The 21,191-nt window shown below is 28.4% G+C and overlaps 1 protein-coding gene across 3 annotated transcripts in view; it reads right to left on the bottom strand.

Moving 5' to 3' along the window:
• The window catches only part of LOC111679347 (Down syndrome cell adhesion molecule-like protein Dscam2), a 113,480-nt gene that overhangs the window by 28,360 nt on the left and 63,929 nt on the right, over positions 1–21,191 (bottom strand). For all 3 annotated transcript variants that reach the window (XM_046948978.1, XM_046948980.1, XM_046948981.1), the window contains exons 12-17: positions 20,506–20,710; positions 8,944–9,075; positions 8,357–8,506; positions 6,798–6,943; positions 6,216–6,351; positions 3,909–4,028 (exon numbers count right to left, since the gene is read on the bottom strand). In XM_046948978.1, coding sequence (XP_046804934.1) covers positions 3,909–4,028; positions 6,216–6,351; positions 6,798–6,943; positions 8,357–8,506; positions 8,944–9,075; positions 20,506–20,710 — 889 coding nt within the window. The remainder of the gene's footprint in view (positions 1–3,908; positions 4,029–6,215; positions 6,352–6,797; positions 6,944–8,356; positions 8,507–8,943; positions 9,076–20,505; positions 20,711–21,191) is intronic.

Below are 21,191 nucleotides of genomic sequence, written 5' to 3'. Positions count from 1 at the left end.
TAATTAAGACAAATAAAAATTAGTTTAAATAAAAAATAAAGAAAATTATAACATGTTAATTGAAAATAAACTACCTATAATTTTTTCTGTGTGTGTATTAAAAAGATGGGCGGCATATTGATTTTGTCATTCCGTTTGTAACACATCGAAATATTAATTATAGACACATAAAAGTATACATATTCTGGGTCCTTATTAAATTCTATAACAAATATTTTGTATTGCTAACCCCAACACCCAAACTAGGTTCCCTTTAGAAAATGTCTTTAATGCTCATTAGTGGCTAAAAAATATGAAAATAGAAATACAATTTGACACAATTATGTTTCTCACAAGCCAAAATCTCTCTATCAACCTTTATGTAGATCGGTCCATAAGTGGTCCTATCAAAATACTAATAAGGCGATGAAATGCTTTAGTTTTATACAAGACAAAATCTCTCTACAAAATTTTCTGTGGATCATTACTAAAATTGAACTTTTAACCATACCCAGGTCCCCTTCAGAAAATTACTTTAATGCTCATTACTGGTTAAAAAAACTAGGAGTATATCGATAAAATATAAACCATTGCTGGCTTAAAAATACGAAATACGGTTAAAAAAAAATTCGTTATAAAAAACTTTTATACGTCCTACCCTCACATAAGCTCTCTTTAGAAAATAACTTTAATGCTATGATATTAAATGTCAACAAGATTTATATGAACCTCTATATAAAATTTATATATAAAAAGTTATGATAGGTCAATAACTGACCATAACCCTTATATAAGGTGCGCTTAGAAAAATTTAATGAGGAAGATTCACAAAATTACGAGTACAGCAATGAAAATCGACCTAAAAACTTTATACTTAGGAATATAATTGTTCATTCTATATTAACTGAGGACTGATCTATAAAGGACCCTATCATATTTAAGAAGTTCCCTTCAGGGAATAGTTTTGGTTATTTGAAATAACTAGTTCTATACAATACAATATACAATTTTATAAGTATCGCTACATAATTGACACATAAAAGGTATTTTTTATAAAAATTACTCATACGCTCACGGTTTAAAAATTTAACAAAAATTATCTTTTTAATTAATATCTTGTTAATACAAAAGAGCTTGGTCTATAATTGAAATGATATGAGTTTCGACACTAGCGAATATAAATCTTTGACTTGTTTATATTTAAAATTTTAATGATATTTCATAGTTCGTGGGATATCAATTTATATATTATTTAAAATTGTTAAAATTTGAGCTTAACGTTAGCAAAATCCGTATAAAACTTCCCTTAATATGTACATTTTGTACAATTATTTATATGTATATTAAGTAGCATTTATTATACGTTAACTTTAACCAAGCTATTGTTTTTGTATAATTAATTTTTATAAATAAAAAATTAACAGCTTTCCAACTAATCAATTAACCTTATTTTCTTATATTTTTTCGAGTTTATTTTTTTCATTTATATTTTTTCCTTCTTTCAAATATCCACAACTCACTAATAAATCCCTTTCAGTTTGTTACGCTTCTCTTGTAAAAAAAAGTTGAGAAAAAATAAAAAAAAATATATTTCATTGAAATGAACATCCTTTTTTTTACTTTTTATTTTTGTTATTTCCAAAAAGATACACAAATAACAACAACAACAAAAACCAAAAGAATATCAAACTTTAATGAACTCGCTTTTAGAGATTACCAGCACTTTTACGTCTGCCACTTGCTTGCTGTTGCTGCTGCTGTTGGTTGGCTGACTGGCTGGCAGATTGTCGGTGTGTACACAGGACTTGTCTAAAGACAAATGATACTGAATGTATTTAAACAAAATATTTAATGCCCACGTTTATTTATGTACATATTGGAATTTGAGTAAGAGTATGTGTGTTTTTCTTTTAACAAATATACGATTTTTTCTTAGTTTTTTTCTTTTTATATTTTCTATTGAATACGAGAGTATAGACCGGTGTTGAACTTACTTAACTACTAGACCAAATACTCGATTTTATATAAATTGAAAACAGAGTTTTAAATTAATGAAATTTTAATCTGGGAGTTTTGGAATAAAATATTAAGAAATGCTAGATTCACATACGAGTATCTTAAGGATTTGAATATTAATTCGGGAAGGGGAGAGATTTCAAAATTAATAATAAACTTTCTTATTCATTTTAAGCTCTAAGACTAAATTGATGATTCCAGCAGTTTCACAAACCTCAGTTCATATTTAAAAGTCAGTATTTTCTCTAATGTCTAACCATTAGATTTACCTTAATTTGTATATATTGTGTTTTATATCACCAATGAATTCTTCGTAATCAATAACGTAAACACTCTTCACTTCACCGTATCCTAGGTAAACTAAAGAGTGGATATTTGAATCTTAGCTTTTATGTCAATTATCTGTTTGTAGTCGAATGTGGGCTTAATATCTCCAAGAAGTAAATTTATGTTCTACTAGGATAGACGCTCATCCGAGGGTGGATGAAAAGACAAATTTACCGCCAACATAAAACCGAAAAATTTTTTATAGTCGGGTATGGTCGACCTTATGATACCCTACACCACTGGGTATTTTAAAAATGTGGATTTTTTTAATAAAAAAGCATTTAAGTTGTTTACCTTAATTCCGAAATATGTTAACAATTTCTTGAAAAAAGTGATTTTGTAAAATGATTTTCTAGTGATTTGACCTTCAAGTCATTTTCTGAAGGGACCTTTGTATGGGGGCTAGTATCAAACAAAATCCGATACTTACGAATTATAGAACTGGGTGCTGGAACGATTTCAACCATTTTCAAGAGGCTTCGTCGTTGACCTAAATTATCAAAATATTTTGAAATTGCGAACTGTATCTTGCGTACAAGGTTTACATGGAGAACCAGCCGGATGAAAGTATGGACGGACGGACATGGCTTAATTGACTCAAAAAGTGATTCTGAGTCAATCGGTATGAGACCAATATTTTTGCGTTACAAACATCACCATTATGGTTGTGTAGGGTTTAAAAACAAAATTTACCTCCCCTAGCGCTTGAGCAGGATCGGCGGATGTTCTAGGACATACGCATGTTAAGGTTACTAGTCACTAGCTAGTCAGGTTTGTCATATACATTGACTTTCGCGGTACCCGTAATTGGTACGTTCATGGAACATTAGCAATCGAGTTAATTTTATTGAATAAACATGGACAATTTCGTGTCAAGTGACCTAACTTCCGATTGAAAACATTGCTTTTTAAACACCTTTGGACAATTCTTACTAGGACCCATAGGTCAAATGTTACAGTCATTTCAATAAAACCCTCTATGACCAAAATGTCCAACTTTGACCCCCCTGTAAGTTCGGCAGTTCAATAATACTAACCTTGTTGAAAATTTCATCTAAATCTAATTTTTTGATATGAGTCACTTGTCATAAAACTTTATTACTGAAAACCATGGGTCAAAAAACAACTATTTGAAAATACAAAATCAATATTTTAAACTTTCTTAGAAATTTTAATTTTGGTGCAAATTTCTTCCAAATCGGTTTTTTGACTTGAGTCACTTGTCATAAAATTGCTCATATATATATAAAACTTTGCTACTAAAAACGTTTGGTCAAAACCCAATATTTGAAAATACAAAATCAATCTTTTAAACTTTCTTAGAAATTTAGTTTAGAGTTAGAGTAAAATAGAAGACACAAGTACTAGTTAAATAACTCTAACAAATGTTTACACAGTGAATTCATTGAATTGAGAAAATAAACTCAGAAATGAAAACTACACAAACTAAATGGAGGAAGGATGTTGATGATGGTAATAGCAATGATGGCGATGATGATAATGATGATGGTAGTAAGAAGAAAACAAAAAACTCAAAAAATATAAAATAAAATAAACAGTATAACTCTCTTTCTCTGTACACTTACCTTGTCCTTTGAACCAGGTAATCGTGGGTATCGGATATCCTTCCGCTTCGCAATTTATTGATATTGTATTGCCCAGCATTATGGCTGTATCCATGGGTTCAAGATACCAACGTGGTGCAACTGTAGGAACGTGATCAAATAGAAATAAAATAAATTTTTATTATATTTTTTTAGTTTTCCTGTTTTTCTATACAATTTTAGTTGTATTTAAGAAATGTTTGCCTTTGCTGTTGTACATAGTATAGGGATTTATTTTGTGGCATAAGGCTTCGAAAAGGTATACAGATACGATTAAAATAACAAAATGAGCAAAAATTTTGTTGTATTTACTTATTTCCTTTTTAGGGAAAAAAGTATGCTAAAAAATACATACTACTAAGTATAGTACATACATATATTGTGTAAATAAACCTTAATACCGGATATTGATGGAAAAAGAAAGAGGTCATTATAGTTAAGGAGTTAAAGAAAAAAAGAAAATGGTACAGGCTTATTGGTTAAAAATATTGAAATTGTTTGAAAACAGAAAAAGGTGTTTTAAATTATTATGGATTTGTTGTTAGAAAAGGTGTGAGTTTGGAAATTATTTTATTATTTTTTACATATAAAGCAACCTTATATTATTTGCATGATTTAAAACGACTTGATGTGACTAATTCGTTAATTTAAGAATATGCAAGACTTCTTATCTTCATATAAAATATTAATAAGTTTTATGAATTCTATTGAAAAAAAAATGTCCAATAGAACGTTACTCTTTGTAAAATTGTTTTCTGTTTTAAAATTTTGTGTTGCGAAAACACAAAACCTTGTCAATAACGTAAATTTCAACTTGCAGACTATTGAACAAAATACACCTCACGTTCTGCGCTAAACACTTTTAAAGATCTCATAATAAAATCGAAATCTAACAGTTTAAAGGATTAATTTGAAACGCTAGGCTTTCTCCCCCCCCCCTTGCACTGCTCCCTAAGGAATGTTTCCTCGATGAACGACCCTCATCTTGGTGAAGTGCAATCCAGCATTAAAAAGGTGTTACCAGTACCTCTAGTTAGCTGGGACTATAAACTGGTAATGTCCCTTGACTTTCCTTGAAATGATTTGACATAGAGTCCAACCATAGCAACATATAATCTAGTACTATGGAAGTACCAGGTCAGTTGCGTTCCTAGGGAACGTAGTGGCTGTGTTTTAAACCTAAATTTGCAGAAAGAGTGAGTTGCGGTTAAAAAAGTGATGCACGTTAAAGTCTCTATTTTGTAATAATTTCGGCGCTTTTGCCGAATGGCAACATATACCCAACAGAGCACGCATGGGTGTAATTCATAATGGAAGTTTTTTCATACTTGTAATTGTGATTATTTAGAATCTTAAAATTTTACACATTGATGTTTACATCAATGTAAACATTGATGGGTTATAAATTGGCGGACCACCAATGAGGGGAGCGCTACCTCCCATACGAATTAATTAAAAAACTAATAGAACTAAATGTTGCAAGAACAACTTTCATATTCGTCTGAACAAAACTCCAATTAAAATTTAAATATAATTACTTCTAATTTATTTGAAGCTGTAAATACAATCATTACCCCCAAAACCAGCCACAGAGGAGTAACTGTGGGACTACACGTAAGAAATGAGTTGATGTTAAATGTATGTGGATCTTGCTAGCCTAGAATGAATGTGTCGAATGAAGGAGAAGTGAGCTGGGTTGAAAGATTATAGATTGAAGGTATCTTATAAAAGCGATACCATTGAATTTTCCTTCTTTGTTCAGGTATGTTCAGAGAGAACTCTATACATACTAGATTTACAACAGTGTGTTCTCTGTGATTCTTAGGTTACGACTCTAGGCGCTGTTTTCGATTCAAAAGAGCAAAGTGTACGTATACCGGATCGAAAATTTCATAAACATAGTTAAATTACCACCTGCATGTAAGAAGCACAATGGGGCGGTGGTGAGACGTCACAGAAGCTCATACAGTGAAAGAAAAAGGCCATCGTTAAATAGGCCAACACGTTAGGTATTCACGCAAAGCACTTCTACAATCCCTGATTTCAGTAAAATAGAAAGTTATTTTCTTACTATCATATAGTTGTCTTTTTTAAGTTGGTTGCACAAAAATTTTTAACAAAATTAAATACAACATAAAAAAAATACAATACAATAAAAAAAAATCATCACAAAACCCTCAAACATTTCAGCAATTTTAATTAGGAATTTTTATACTTTCAAATTCCTTTTAAACAATACATTTCTTAATTTTTTTTATACACCAGCATTTATCTCCATATTAATCTTACCTCGAACTTGTAATTCAGCAGTGTAATTAACTTTAGCAGCTGCATTGCTGGCATAACAGGTATATTTTCCACTGTGTTTAGCACTGATATCCTTGAATACCAATAATGAATAGAATTCTTCCTTCTTTTCGGTAATCTTTAATAGGAAACAAAATGAAAAAAATATTACAAAAAAACATATCATGAAACATATAAGAAAATTTAATGAAAACGTAGTTGGTAACTGACAATAACACATTGAAAGAAACCACACAATTGCTTAAAATTTAGAATGAGTTTCCTTGAAAAATATAAAAGTATTTTGTGTAGTTTTTTTTTTCGCTGTAACTTTTAACTTTAGCAAATAATAGATTGAAATGTGTCTGCTAAAGCTTTTTACATTGTTCAAATTTCCAGTTTATAAGATTTCCCTTACGCTAAATCTTCTCCATACACACATGATGTATAACCTTAAGGGGTAATGTATTAAATTGTGTGTGTTATTGAAAATAATGTATTTGATTTTTTTTTAGATTTAATTTTTTTTCTTTTATGTATGTAGTTTTTACTCTTTTATTGGGGATTTTTTTTTTCTAATTTTACCTGTAAACTTGATGGTAAAGACATGTCATCCTTTTTCCAACTAAAATATATTGGCATATCACCGGAAGATACTGCACATGTTATTTGTGCTCTACCACCCTCTTGTAGATTTTTGGGAAATTTAAATGGTTCTATAACTGGAGGACCTGAAAAAATTAATAATAACAAATTGAAGTATGCAATTTAGATTTGTATAAAATTGTAATTTTCTTTTGAAATGGTTTAAATAAAATTGAAAGTTGTTGAACATTTGTATAATATATTTGATTGCAATATTGTCGTTTTAATACCGTACACCATTATAGTTAGAAAGGCTTTCTTTTGAAGAAATTTATTGAAATCAGTGCAATCAAGGATATTTGGAGTTTTCAGAAAATTGATTGTAACAGACCGACGGACAGACACACTGACATGATTTATTTGATTCTGCTATCTATAAGGATCCAGAAATTATATTGTAGAAATTACAAGCATAATGTCACACTTATGTATATATCCTTCTCTAGCCACCCGGGGCATGTTGCCTTAATGAAAGACCCCATCATAGTGTTATTGCAATTCCGTTGAAAAGATAGCACTAGTAGCACATACCAGTATCTCTTGTCTACCGCGGCTATAAACTTGTGTTGTCACTTCACTCCTCAGACATTCCTGGCATAGCACTAGAGGACCACATTATCTGGTACTAAGGGTGGCAAGGTCTCCTCAGGACTATGTCCTGGCTGGTTGAGTTTCCTTTTGGATCTACGTAGTGGCTGTGGGATGAGTAATTGTTGCCTAAAAGACTGATTCACAAAGTAATGTATAATTCGGGATAGTTCAGTGCTGTTAGCAAGTCAACAGATAAACCACAGAGAATTGACTGTTGGACTAAGCGTTGGATATATGTTGGTGTTAAATGTATGTGTTGCAGGATGAATGTAGGGGTATGTATACGAAAGTCATCCGCCCGTAGTCCGTTCTCGTATGTCTGTTTCGGATAAATGATAAGTGTGCAGGATCGATTCGATTGAATTATCCTTTTTTCCATGTATGTTAAAGGTAGACTTAGTTCATCCCAGTTTAACCACAGTGTGTCCTCTGTGAGTACGAACAAAAATTCGGCTTATTTAATGGATTCGCACTTCGGTCTATCGTATTTAGATGCTGTTGTCGATTCATCAGAGACCAATCCATCTGCATGGTTAGAAACGAAAGTGATGTTTTTACATCTCGGAAATTAAACAACGGGACAGCAATGGTCAGAGATAAGAGAGCGGAATGTGTGGACCGGTAATTCTATGCAAATTGCCACCTGTGTGTAAAAAGCACAAAATCTCACCCAGTGGTTGAAAAAGACCACCGTCAAACAGGTCAACACGACAAGTGTTTACGTAAAGCACTCGCCATTTATTAAAACCCTTCTCAAGAAGGTGAAGCGTATAAAACATACATTTTCAATATTATAACGAAAAAAAGTATGTATTTCTACTTAATAAACAACTCCACTTATTTCAACAACCATTTAAAAATCTTAAAAAATTCAAAGTTAAATATTTAATATGCAAAAATATACTCACTATTGACATTCAATTGCATGTCACGACGAGCCTCTTCACCGGTGCGACTCTTAACAATGCAGGTGTACATGCCCTGATCACGATTAGGTTCAACATTCTTGATGACAAGATAACCTCCCTGTTGGACAGGACCTAAAGTATAATGGTTATCTGAAAAAAAAATAACATACAAACACAAAGAAATTACCAATACAACTAAATTCATTCAAATATAGTACAAAAAGGATGTAGAAAATGTTGGAAAAAATACTACAACTACAAACTATTCACAACGAATATTTGAGTTGCTAAAACAAACGTTCAGTGGAAGTATGCAGGATAGATGGTTGGTTGGTTTGGTTTGGTGTATAAATGAATACAAAAACAGTTTCACAATCATAAACATACACTCATGCAATCATGAAAATAAAAAGTATCTTCTGCTATTGAATGCCATACATGCATGAATGTCTAAATGTTTAGATCGGAGTGTGTGTGTGGATGAAATATTCATTTACTTTCTACACTCAATCTAAAAGTGAGTGTATCTGTGAGTGGGTGATTGTATGAATGTTTGTAGCTGTATACATATTGGCAATTTGTCTTACTTGTTGCCAGTTCATGATGTCCTTTCTCCCATCTAATTTGTTCAATAGGATAACCGGCAAATGGACAGTGTACTTTTATATCTTCGCCGGCGACAGCTTTTATTGGTCCAATGGCTCGCACATATGGAGGTCCTGTGGCAAAAAAAATGGAAATATACAAAAATGACATGAAAAAAGAGGTTAATAAAAAATACTACATAAATTATTTACATGTGTATAAACATACATACATATACATAGTTTTAGCTATGATGGGTATAGGTGGTATCAAAGTGAACATATGTAAAGAAATATCTATATAGGAATATTGTCATTTATAGTCTTTTTTGAACATTTGAAATACTAATTTATGTAACTGTTTTAACAACATACATTTACTATAAATGTTTAAATGTTGTTTTTTTTTTGTCTTATGTTTTCATTGCTTATGTTGTAATTTTAGCTGATGTGTTATACACAAATGACATTTTGACATTTTGTGAACTTTTGCTCAACACATTAATTAAAAATAAACATTTGAATGTACTTTCTCAAATGTTTATTCAAAAAATAAATAAATATTATAATACATTTATAATAAATCAATTATGTATGACTTCATGTGGGTGTTATATTTTATTAATGCATTTGTTTATAATGAACAAAAGTTTATTTCAAAAGGAAAGTTAAATTTTTTGGAAAAAAATTTAATTTAAATAATTTAACGTATGTAAGAGATGATAAGGCCAAAGTATATCCACTTTAGAAGCAAATTCGTCTGACTTTATTTTTTAGCTACTGAAATTTAATTTCTGTTTTTTTTACAACCCACAATTTTTCAAAATCGCATTAAATATTAAAAATATAAATTGTGAAAATTTATTGCATGAAGCGAATTTTTTGTGATTTAGATTAGTGACTTGATAAGAAAAATAATTGACTTGTAATATTTTATAACCATTAAAATTGTTATAACATACACCACTTCAGTGGGGAGGGTATATTGCGTTTGTGCTGATGTTTGTAACGCACAATTATATTCGATCTATACCTTAAAGTATACCAATCGGCTCAGAATCATTTTCTGAGTCGATTTAGCTATTTCCTTCCGTCTGTCAATCTGTCCATCTGTCCGTCTGTCTATCTGTCCGTCTGTCCATCTGTCCGTCTGTCCATCTGTCCGTCCGTCCATGTAAACCTTGTAATCAAACAGATAATTCAATAAAATTTGGCATATCATCTTTTATGGTACCATAGACAAAGTCTATTGAAAATGGTTAATATCGGTCTATTATTTCACCTGGCCCCCATATAACTGAACCCGCTGATTAGGGCTTTTAGGTTCATAATTATGTTTAATTTACTCATATCTCGACAAAAAACTGCAAAAACATAGTTCTATACAAGACTTGATGACCCTCATGAATTCTATAATAATTGGTCCTCATATAACACTATCTCTATGAAAAGCCCCCATCAAAATTTCATTTAAATGTCCACAATTTTATTCAACAATAAAAGGCTTAAGTATATTTATCTGAGGCAAGGTACAATTCAGCTTAAATGCTTTTTTATGGCAACTCAATCACATTATATTTTTGTCAAAGGTGTAGGGTATTATATGATCGGCCTCGCCCGACTATAAATTCTTACCTGTTTTTTATAATGAACTTTTTATAAGAATACGTATCCTTTAAGGACTGTATAGTGTGATGCAAGGGACATGTATGCACAAACTTAATGAAATCCCTGTTATCAAAACCATATTTATTATATTCTATTAATTAGTCAGTTAGTTAGTTTGCTTGGTAGTTAGTTAGTTAGTTAGTTAGTTAGTTAGTTAGTTAGTTAGTTAGTTAGTTAGTTAGTTAGTTAGTTAGTTAGTTAGTTAGTTAGTTAGTTAGTTAGTTAGTTAGTTAGTTAGTTAGTTAGTTAGTTAGGTAGTTAGTTAGTTAGTTTTTTATTTTAATTTTTCTAATTGCAATTACTTGAAATTTTTCTAATTGCAATTACTTGAAATCTTCAATTACAATTCCTTTAGATGTAATTGATAATGCAATTCTTACTTCCCAAAGCCTGATAATTTTCACAAAAACTGTTTCAAGCACCACTGCTAGATTTTAACATTCAGTTCATATAATTAAAATAATAAAATTTTAAATTCTCTTTCTAGTTTTGCCACAAAAAACCATATTAATAAATTAATTATTTCTTTTTTTCGGTTTTGTAATTTTTATCCCTTTAATTTATTCATTGCACATTAAAGGTCTGCGCCAATGTCCTACTTAATGATATTTTTTATTTAATTTTATTTGTATTTTTTTGTTTTGCTCTTTTTTTCCTCCGTTTGTGTAATATTTGTATATATAATTTTCATAAATCGCATTATGTTAAAAATATATAAACGTACACATAATAAAAACCAAAATAATATGAACAGTTGCATATTAATTGCTTTGAACAAAAATTTTAAATTAAATTCAATTTAATTATAATAATTTAATAGTATAACTGACCATTACAAAAATGCTGCATGAAATGAACATTCCAAATAATCAATGTGGATAGTTTGTGAAAGTGCAAAAGTTTGGCAAATTTTTGAATTTAATTTCATTTACTACTCATTATATTATGTACAAAAATAACAATTATTTTAAAAGCTAAATTAGTGTTTTTTTTTCGATTTTATAATTAGAAACTATTTTATAAAAAAATTATGTAGATTGTTATATTTTTAACATGGTATTAGTAGATTTAAAATTTTTTGTAATGTGTATATTTTTTTCGCTTTCAAAATTTCCTCTTAATACTGTAAAATTGTAAATCTATTTGAAATAGTTTTTTTTGAATTATTATTCTTTTCAAGTTGATGAATTGCTATTGAAATGCAAAATATTAATTGCATACTTTTTAATAACTCATTGATATTATTTCAATAATAAACTAATATAGTCTTGTTTCTAAAGATCTTTAAAAGAATCATGTCTAAAGATGTAAATTATATTTTAAAAAGTTATCAGTTTTGTCGACATACATAGAAGTTACATCCTGTTATGACCTTTATAAAGTTATATATAACAATTTTTGCCACCTACTGTGGAATGAAGAATATTCTGCTGAAGTATACCTATGAATTTGTTTTAAATTATTTTCTAAATCAATTAAGCATATTCGTCTCTATAATGCAAATATCAGCTAAAAATCTTTATACTCTTCCACTTTAGAAGTATACCCTTGGGCGTATGTGTGTTTTCTATTAATCTACATACATATATCGATCATACGCAACATGAACACAATAAACACAAATTTCAAAGAATTGTTCCTCTTGGCTGTTTAGTTCCAAATGTCATAGAAATCATTTATTTTATGGTCTGCAGGTACTTGCATAAAATATAAATTGTATATTTGCAAAATTTATGCATATATTACATATTTACTCATTCAAATATATATATATATATTTATGAATGTATGTATATTTATTTATGAATGTATAAATTCTAGGGACATTAAAAACTTTCCAAATAAAACATTTCATACATAGCAGTATTTGTTCACGTATTTATATAAATGTACGAGAGTTGACTTTTTAATTATACTATATTGTTGCATGGATTTTAAAAAGGAGTTTGCTCTTAATATTTTTCCATTTTTAGAATAGATCAAATACATATATAGAATAGACAATCTGTTGATATTAAAAGAATGTACGCATAATACTTAATTATGGCAGACATTAATCCTTTAAAACAATCGTATAGCTTACTCTAACATATGACTCATATTTCTCTACAAGAATCTTTTAAAATTGCCATCGTATGATTGAACTTTATAAATGTACTACAGTTGATGTTTATATAATTATAATGTACATGAACATTAATGTATGATTTTATGCACAGTTCGTACATACATAAATTTGTATTGTAAATGTATGGTTATTAATCTGCTACAAAATTGCGAGGAGAAAATGTTGTTAAAATTATTTCAAATGTCTAATATTTATATACTATTTCGCACCAATCCTTATGTTGGAAACATATAATTTATAAAAAAATGAAACATATTTGATTTCGATGAAGAATGATAAATAATGGAAGTAAATTGGAACTTGTAATTTCAAGAAATTAATTATATAAAAGAGAAACGATGGAAATATTAATCTAAAAATTTACATATTCGGGATCCTTATTAGATTCTAATACGATATCGCCATGTCCGTCTGTCTGTTTGTTGGAGGCATGATATAGTCCAAATGTAAGTAGGCAGAGAGGTGAAATTTTGAACAAATATTTTTAGTTGATGCAGTTTGTCTAATAGGTTATATCGGCCTGCAGTTTCACCTAGCTCCATATAGGGATTCCTTCAGAAAATTGCTTTATCGATCATAACTGGCTAAAAGAAGCATCTAATTCAGCAAAAACATGTTTCATGGGGACCTAAATCTCCTTGTAAATATAAAGCCCCCTTCAGAGAATGACTTTGATACTTATAACTGTCTGAACTGTCTGAACTAACTAACTGACTAAATAACTAACTAACTATCTAGCTAACTAACTAACTAACTAACTAACTAACTAACTAACTAACTTACTGTGTAATTAACTAACTAACTAACAAACTAACTAACTAACTAACTAACTAACTAACTAACTAACTAACTAACTAACTAACTAACTAACTAACAAACTAACTAACTAACTAACTAACTAACTAACTAACTAACTAACTAATTAATTAATTAATTAATTAATTAATTAACTAATTAACTAACTAACTAACTAACTAACTAACTAACTAACTAACTAACTAACTAACTAACTAACTAACTTACTGAGTAATTAACTAACTAACTAACTAATTGGTTATTGAGCCCCCATACAACCGGGCTTCCGAATTGGAGTTATATGCCTCAAGCCCTCATACAAATCTCTCTTTCATAAATTTCTTAAAAGTCCAAAATTAACGTATAACCATAAGCAAATAACCTTTATACAAAAATACATTTATCGTCTTAGTTGTTGCAGTACCGGCCCATATGTGCAAAACCCTTTTAGAAATTTTGAGTTTCTTTCAAAAATTGCTTAAATACAGTGGAATAAAGGTAAAATCGTATACATTTTCAAAATATAACACCGTCAGACACGAACCGGATGATATAAGTCTCAAATTATAAACCTAATTGAGAAAAACTGCTTTGTTAGTTTTTCATTTCGTGATCCTGTGTCCTTTTTAAAGGACTACAAAGTTTTAAGAAGTAAATTTTTCAATAAATATTTTATAATACTTCTACTGATCAAACAATGTCAAACTTGGTGTCAAGCTAACAAAAAGTGTTGTAAAATATTTTGTGTAATTTTTAGTTTATTCTGTCAGGATCAAAAGATGTATACAAAATCTTTTAAGATTTTTTTGAAAAAATAATATTGAAAATTTTAATAGATTTTTAAGGATAAGAATTTTGAAAAGCATTTTTGACAGATTTTATTCCTAACAGTATAAAATAAAAATAATATAAAATATTATCCAACTCTTATTGCTGGCTTGACACCAAATTTGAAATGGTTTGATTAATTAAAGTATTTTAAAATATATTTTTTTAAACTTTTGAAAGGATAGAGGGTCAAGAAAAGAAAAAGTGAAAATGCAAATTTTCTCCCTTACATTTATAGCATCGGACCTATATCATTCGTTTCTTGTCTAACGAATTATTTTCTCTTTTTGTCGGACAGTGTAAGCAATCCGAACTGAAATTATAACTTTATTATATGAAATTTATACAAATACACATTAAGGCGCGTTATTGTACTGCACTTGTGTAATTGAGGTAAAAAGGCATCATAATTTGACTATTAGAAAAAAAGAATTTAAAATAACTCTAATGTACTTACATATGGTAATACATTTGATATTAGTAAATTTTACCGTTAGTTAGTAAACTAACTAACTAGTTTGAAAGGAAGATGTACATATGTATATATATCAAATCCGAAGAAATACACAAAGAAATATCGGGCCTGTTGTGCACTCTTAACCAGTGCCACAGGTGAGAATCGAATCCACCACCTCCGGTCTAACAGACTAGAACACTAACCATTAACCTACCGGAGGCCACAATTTTACCGTTCGTTGAAGAAAAAGTTCAGCAATTAGGAATTATTTTACACTACAGACTACTACAACTAGTTACTTGTTTTCAATACGTTAGCGATCGCTAATCATTTCATTAGTACTGTGCAGCTACAATAATACACTACGAAAAAATAATTCATGTTTCGATTAATATACTTTTATCTATAAATGTTGCTACATAAAAAAACTATGCAAGTAAATTTCTATGTAAATGGACAAAACATGAAATTGTGCTTATAGAAAAGTTGCTTGTATTTGTGTATATAGTTTTTGTCCATATCTTTAGTATTAATGTTTTATGTAGTTTGTCATTTATGCAAATTATATGACACATACGAAAATGCTCTCATAATGAAATCCACTGTGTAGCTTAATGTGAATTGCATTAATGTACATTTGAATTTGAACATGAATATATTTTGTAGATATTGACACAAATGAGTGTATGGGATTTTGTGGATGTATGTGATGGGATATAGTAGTTATAAGACACGCCTACAATATACCAAAAATTATTGAAATTTAATTACATAGTTACATATGTATGTGTATTTTTCGTATGCATATTAGTTTAAACGCTATTTAGTTATACAAATCAATAACTATAATTAGTTTAAATGCTTGTGTTTGATAGTTATTATGTACGAAAATTATAAAACATTTTTTATAATTTTTGCATAAATTAATTTTAACCATTTAAAAGTATTTAACTTATAGGTCATAAATTTCTAATATAAAATTGAATAAATCGAGGTTTACATTTGTCTAGATTTAGTTGCTTGTATGAGCTCTTGTAGAAAAGATAAAGGTAATGTAGAAAATAATAAATAATTACTTACAGGTAGCTTTAAAACTTTATCAAGTAGTGTTTGATTTTTGAATTCTTTGTAAACTATAAAATTTGTTTATTAATTTAAAATATATTTTCTAAAACCATACAATTAAAGTTTTATCTTTATCTAACATCAGAATATATAAACAAATGTTTACACAATTTTCAATATAAAATTTTATTGAAAATAATTTACTATTACATTTAAATTGTAAAAGAAATGAATGTGTTAGTTTTTAGTAAAATTTTTTGTTATTAGTTTATCTTTGGTTACATACTCAAGCTGTTCAAGAGTATGTATAAATGCAAATCCCATCACACATTCAAATGCTTAACGAAATTCAATTTCAACTTCATATCGCATTCTACACTACCTATTGATTTTGATTAAAATTGTAGGTTTTCATAATGAAAACTTATCTTAAGATTTAGTAAATCTCGCCAACTTCTTCTTATTCTCAAATGTTTGATGGGTTTTAAAAGTTGGTTGTTGTTTTAATTTTTGTACAATTATGGTAAAAAATTTTGGTTTTTAAACCCTACAAATGTCTTTTAGTTTATGTTTACTTTGAACTTTGTTAGACAGAAAATTATTTTTCTTATTTCTAACAAAAAAAAAAAAAAAAAAACAAAAAAATAAAAAGACTAATAATAAAACAACATATCCAAAAAATTCAATTAAATTAATGTTAGTTTTTAATTAAATTTTTGTATTTTTTGCAAAGACAATTTAAGAAATTTTATAACAGGCGTATACAAGATAAAAGAAAATTATTTGAAACAGACAAAAGAAATTTGTAATTATTATGGTATGGAAATCTTTGTATATACACAGATATCTAGTTATCTATGTATCTATCTATCTATCTATCTATCTATCTATCTATCTATCTATCTATCTATCTATCTATCTATCTATCTATCTATCTATCTATCTATCTATCTATCTATCTATCTATCTATCTATCTATCTATCTATCTATCTATCTATCTATCTATCTATCTATCTATCTATCTATCTATCTATCTATCTATCTATCTATCTATCTATCTATCTATCTATCTATACTTTTGTCTACAGATTATCAATTCAATTATAAAACCAACAAGTTCTTGTTCATAGAATTTCCATTTATTGTTGACTTTTAGTTAGAGTATTATATTAATTAGTAGAGTGAGCTGACCCTACAAAGTATAAAATTTTTTATTGAATTCTTCCTTTTTTTAATTTTCTCACAAAAAAAACGTTTCTTTTAAATACTTAAGGCTAAAGAATTTGTTGCAAATCTTTCGACAAATATCTGCATCAACAGTTACTTTTCATATACACCAGAGAATTTACTAACTAATAAACAAAATCAATTTTATTTTTGTCTCCTTATTATTTACTTTATTTCTTTTTTTTCCTGTAACATTTTGTCATCTTTAACCTTAGAAATGAAAAATAAAGTTTTTTGTATTATATAATGGTAAATGTGTATGTATATAAGCATGTGTATTCGAACATAAAAATATTCTATCATTTTCGGACATCTCTTCCTTCTGTAAAACAAATCAAAATCTAAATTAAAATTTTCGCTTGCTTTCCTCACAAAAGACACAAAATAATGTAACATAAAGAGAAAAAACTAAAACTTAGAAAAAAAAAACAAAAAAAAAATTAAAATGAAAAAAACATCATTATTGAAAATAGATATCAAAGAAATAAACAAATGCACATACAAATCTTGTGTCCTTTTGGCACTAACAAAATTTTAGGAAATGTCTAACAATCACTACTACTGAAATAGTTACTACTAATACATATTTATGTATATGTACATCCCCGCAGTATAAAAGGAATACGAAATCTTCTTTTAGATTTCATTTGAATTGTTTTTTATTATTGTAGTTTCTTTATGATCAATTCTGCTCATTATACCTCAATGCTATTACATCCATGAAACCAAATCCGAACTGCAGGGATAAGAACTGGCATTTATGGCTTTTATATTGATAGGTATGTATAGTCAAAAGTCTCCATAGTGAATAACAACCATACCATATGATTCGTAGAATAGCAACTAAGGCAGCAATAGAAACAAAAAACTAATTTTATCAAATCTGAGAACATACTACTCGAAACCCGCATTAAAATAATAAGAAATATACCGACTGGTTGATGTCACAGCAAAATATTGAATACAAACTAAGGAATTTGTTTAAAAAATTTGTACAATATAATTTTCAGTATCCATTTTCTAAATCTAATTAGTTAGAGGACCTTTATTAGTAGTAAATAATCTTAATAAAATAACATTTTAAATAATTCATTTTCGAAGTCAACCCACTGTGCATTTCATACACAGTGAGTTTTCACATAAAATTCCTGCTTGACAATTATTATGCAAAAACAAAAAAATATCATTTCAAATTTCCAAAACAAAAAAATATGTACGTATATACACGAATCCTCTTAGTTGTAGTATTAGAGAGAGTCCTATTTAGGAGTAAGTACATATGTATTTGTTAGTATGTCTGTTGATACAACACCAGACACTAAACTGAAAATCCTTAACGTTGTAATGATTCTCTTTTGGAAAATAACAAAGCATTATCTAACAATGTCCTGAATGCTAAAAGGTTATATTATTTCATTCAATTCCCTCTCCTTCTATAACTCTAGGGTTATCCTTTTTATTTTGTTGGTTATTTTTTTATTTTTTTCATGAACCTCCCTTTTCCTTACTCTCCCACACAATTATTAGTAGACAAGGCTAAATATAAAATCATGCTTATCAATAGTGTTGTTCTGTATATTTTGAATTTGAAATTTTATGCTCTTGTCTTGTCTGTATTTTTATTATCCTTACTGATGTTTTTGTTACTGTTGTTGTTGTTTGTGTTATTATGGCTTGTCTTCTTTGGCTGTGTGTGATTGTGCTGAATGTTATAGTTGGGCACTGGATTGTTGTTTTTGTTATTTTCTATATCAGCAATCACTGTCACTGTCAATTTTTATTAAAAAAATATACATATATTGCAAAAAATTGAAAACAAATATTAACTATGGTTACTTGTGACTTGTTAGAAGGAAGCATTTAATATTTTACTTTTTCATATTTTTCTTTTTTGTAGCGATGGAGAAAAATGCATAAAATACTTTACTTTATTTGTATAGAAGAAGCATTAGGATATTGCCAAGTATATAAGGGCCAACTTGCAGGATGTAAGAATCATAAGCTTGTGTAGTTAAAATATACATATATATGTTTGAATGAGATAAAAGTATCAATTTCCGTTTGTATGTTAAGAGAAAAATTAAAAAGATGTTTTAAGTTGAACTTTATTTTACCGGAAAAAATTGGAATAGATCTCAATTTTTTTGTTCCAATGCCAAATAACTATCCAAAGACTAACGCCCTTATTAACAAACAACATTTTTATTTTATAAAAAGTTAATGAAAAATAAAAATTTTGTTTGTGAATAGCGGGATAAATTAATTAGTTACCATTTAAATACTCGCTAATGACTTTCTCTTGTAGCTGTTTACCTATTAAAATACTTCTCAATGACTACTAAATATCGTCCTGATTACATATAAGTAATCTAATAACAACTTATTAATAATGTATTACATAAATACGTTCGAAATCATTAGTCATCTTCTACATGAAGCTTTAGAAGCTGTACATGTTTAATGTAATATTTACATAGTTAAGATTTTTAGTTAGTTAGTTACTTAGTAAGTTGATTAGTTATTTAGGTTATTAGTTAGTAAGGTAGTTACATAGGTAGTAAGTTAGTTATTTAGTTAGTGAGTTGATTAGTTATTTAGGTTATTAGTTAGTTAGGTAGTTATATAGGTAGTAAGTTAGTTATTTAGTTAGTAAGTTAGTTAGTCAGTTAGTTAGTTAGTTAGTTAGTTAGTTAGTTATTTAGTTAGTTAGCTAGTTAGTTAGTTAGTTAGTTAGTTAGTTAGTTAGTTAGTTAGTTAGTTAGTTAGTTAGTTAGTCAGTCAGTCAGTTAGTTAGTTAGTTAGTTAGTTAGTTAGTTAGTTAGTTAGTTAGTTAGTTAGTTAGTTAGTTAGTTAGTTAGTTAGTTAGTTAGTTAGTTATTTAGTTAGTGAGTTAGTTAGTTAGTTAGTTAGTTAGTTAGTTAGTTAGTTAGTTAGTTAGTTAGTTAGTTAGTTAGTTAGTTAGATAGATAGTTAGTTGGTTAGTTAGTTAGGTAGTTAGCTAGTTGGTTAGTTAGTTAGTTAGTTAGTTAGTCAGTTAGTCAGTTAGTCAGTTAGTCAGTTAGTTGGTCAGTTAGTTAGTTAGTTAGTTAGTTAGTAAGCTACTTTAATAGTTGGGTCAATTAACGTGAAATTGCCCCAAACATACCTCATTGCTATTATGTTCTATTCCTTTTTAAAACAAAGTCAAAATGCCATTATCACGCATAAAATACATTAATATTACCAACTTGCAACAAAATTAACTGTAATTGGAAATACCCATTTCTATGTATATGTATTGTTACAGAATGCATTAGAAAATGTTTAATAATGCAAAAAGAAAAAAAAAAACAATACAAAACTGCGAAATAATTTCATGCAGTATCATCAAGAATTTTGTTTTAGTTCATTACTTACCATAAACATTTAAGCGAGCCGAATGTTCAACATTGCCCATTGTATTGGTGGCAATACATTTATAAAGTCCACCATCATCCGGTCTCACATGAGAGATATTTAAATGACTTATCACATCGCCGGACATATCGACAAATTGCCCAATTGCAAAGCGATGATGCAAAGAAACATCCATAATTGGTTGTGAATCCAATAACCAGGAGAACTGAAACATAAATAACAACAACAAGAAAATACACTTATATGTACATATAATTGAATGGAAAAATAGAAAAAAGGAATAGAAATTATGATGTACTACATATATACAAACTAGAAAATACTTACACATATACTGCTATAGTTGTGATGAGGAAATTTATGTATGTGTAGGTTACATACCAATGTGTAACATAAAATAAAATTGTACTTTTGTATAGTATAACAATTAGTGTGAAATTTTGGACATAACTTTTGTTAATTAATTTTTTTTGACTTCAATTATGGAAAAAAAGTTTGTTTTTAGAGATGAAATGTAAAGTTATTTTCCTAGTGATAAAGTAAATAGATCTAATTTGCATAAATATTCTCTGTTATAACCCAATTCGCCATATAAGGCCCTATTCTAAATATTATTTTGATACTTGTATTCATATCGATAAACATATGATAAGCTGTTAATAGTTCGAATATTAAACTCGCATAAA

Source organism: Lucilia cuprina, chromosome 4 (genome assembly GCF_022045245.1).
Source record: "Lucilia cuprina isolate Lc7/37 chromosome 4, ASM2204524v1, whole genome shotgun sequence".
Lineage (NCBI taxonomy): Eukaryota > Metazoa > Arthropoda > Insecta > Diptera > Calliphoridae > Lucilia > Lucilia cuprina.
The sequence above is the reverse complement of the archived record's forward strand: the minus strand, read 5'-3'. Positions and strand labels throughout refer to the sequence as shown.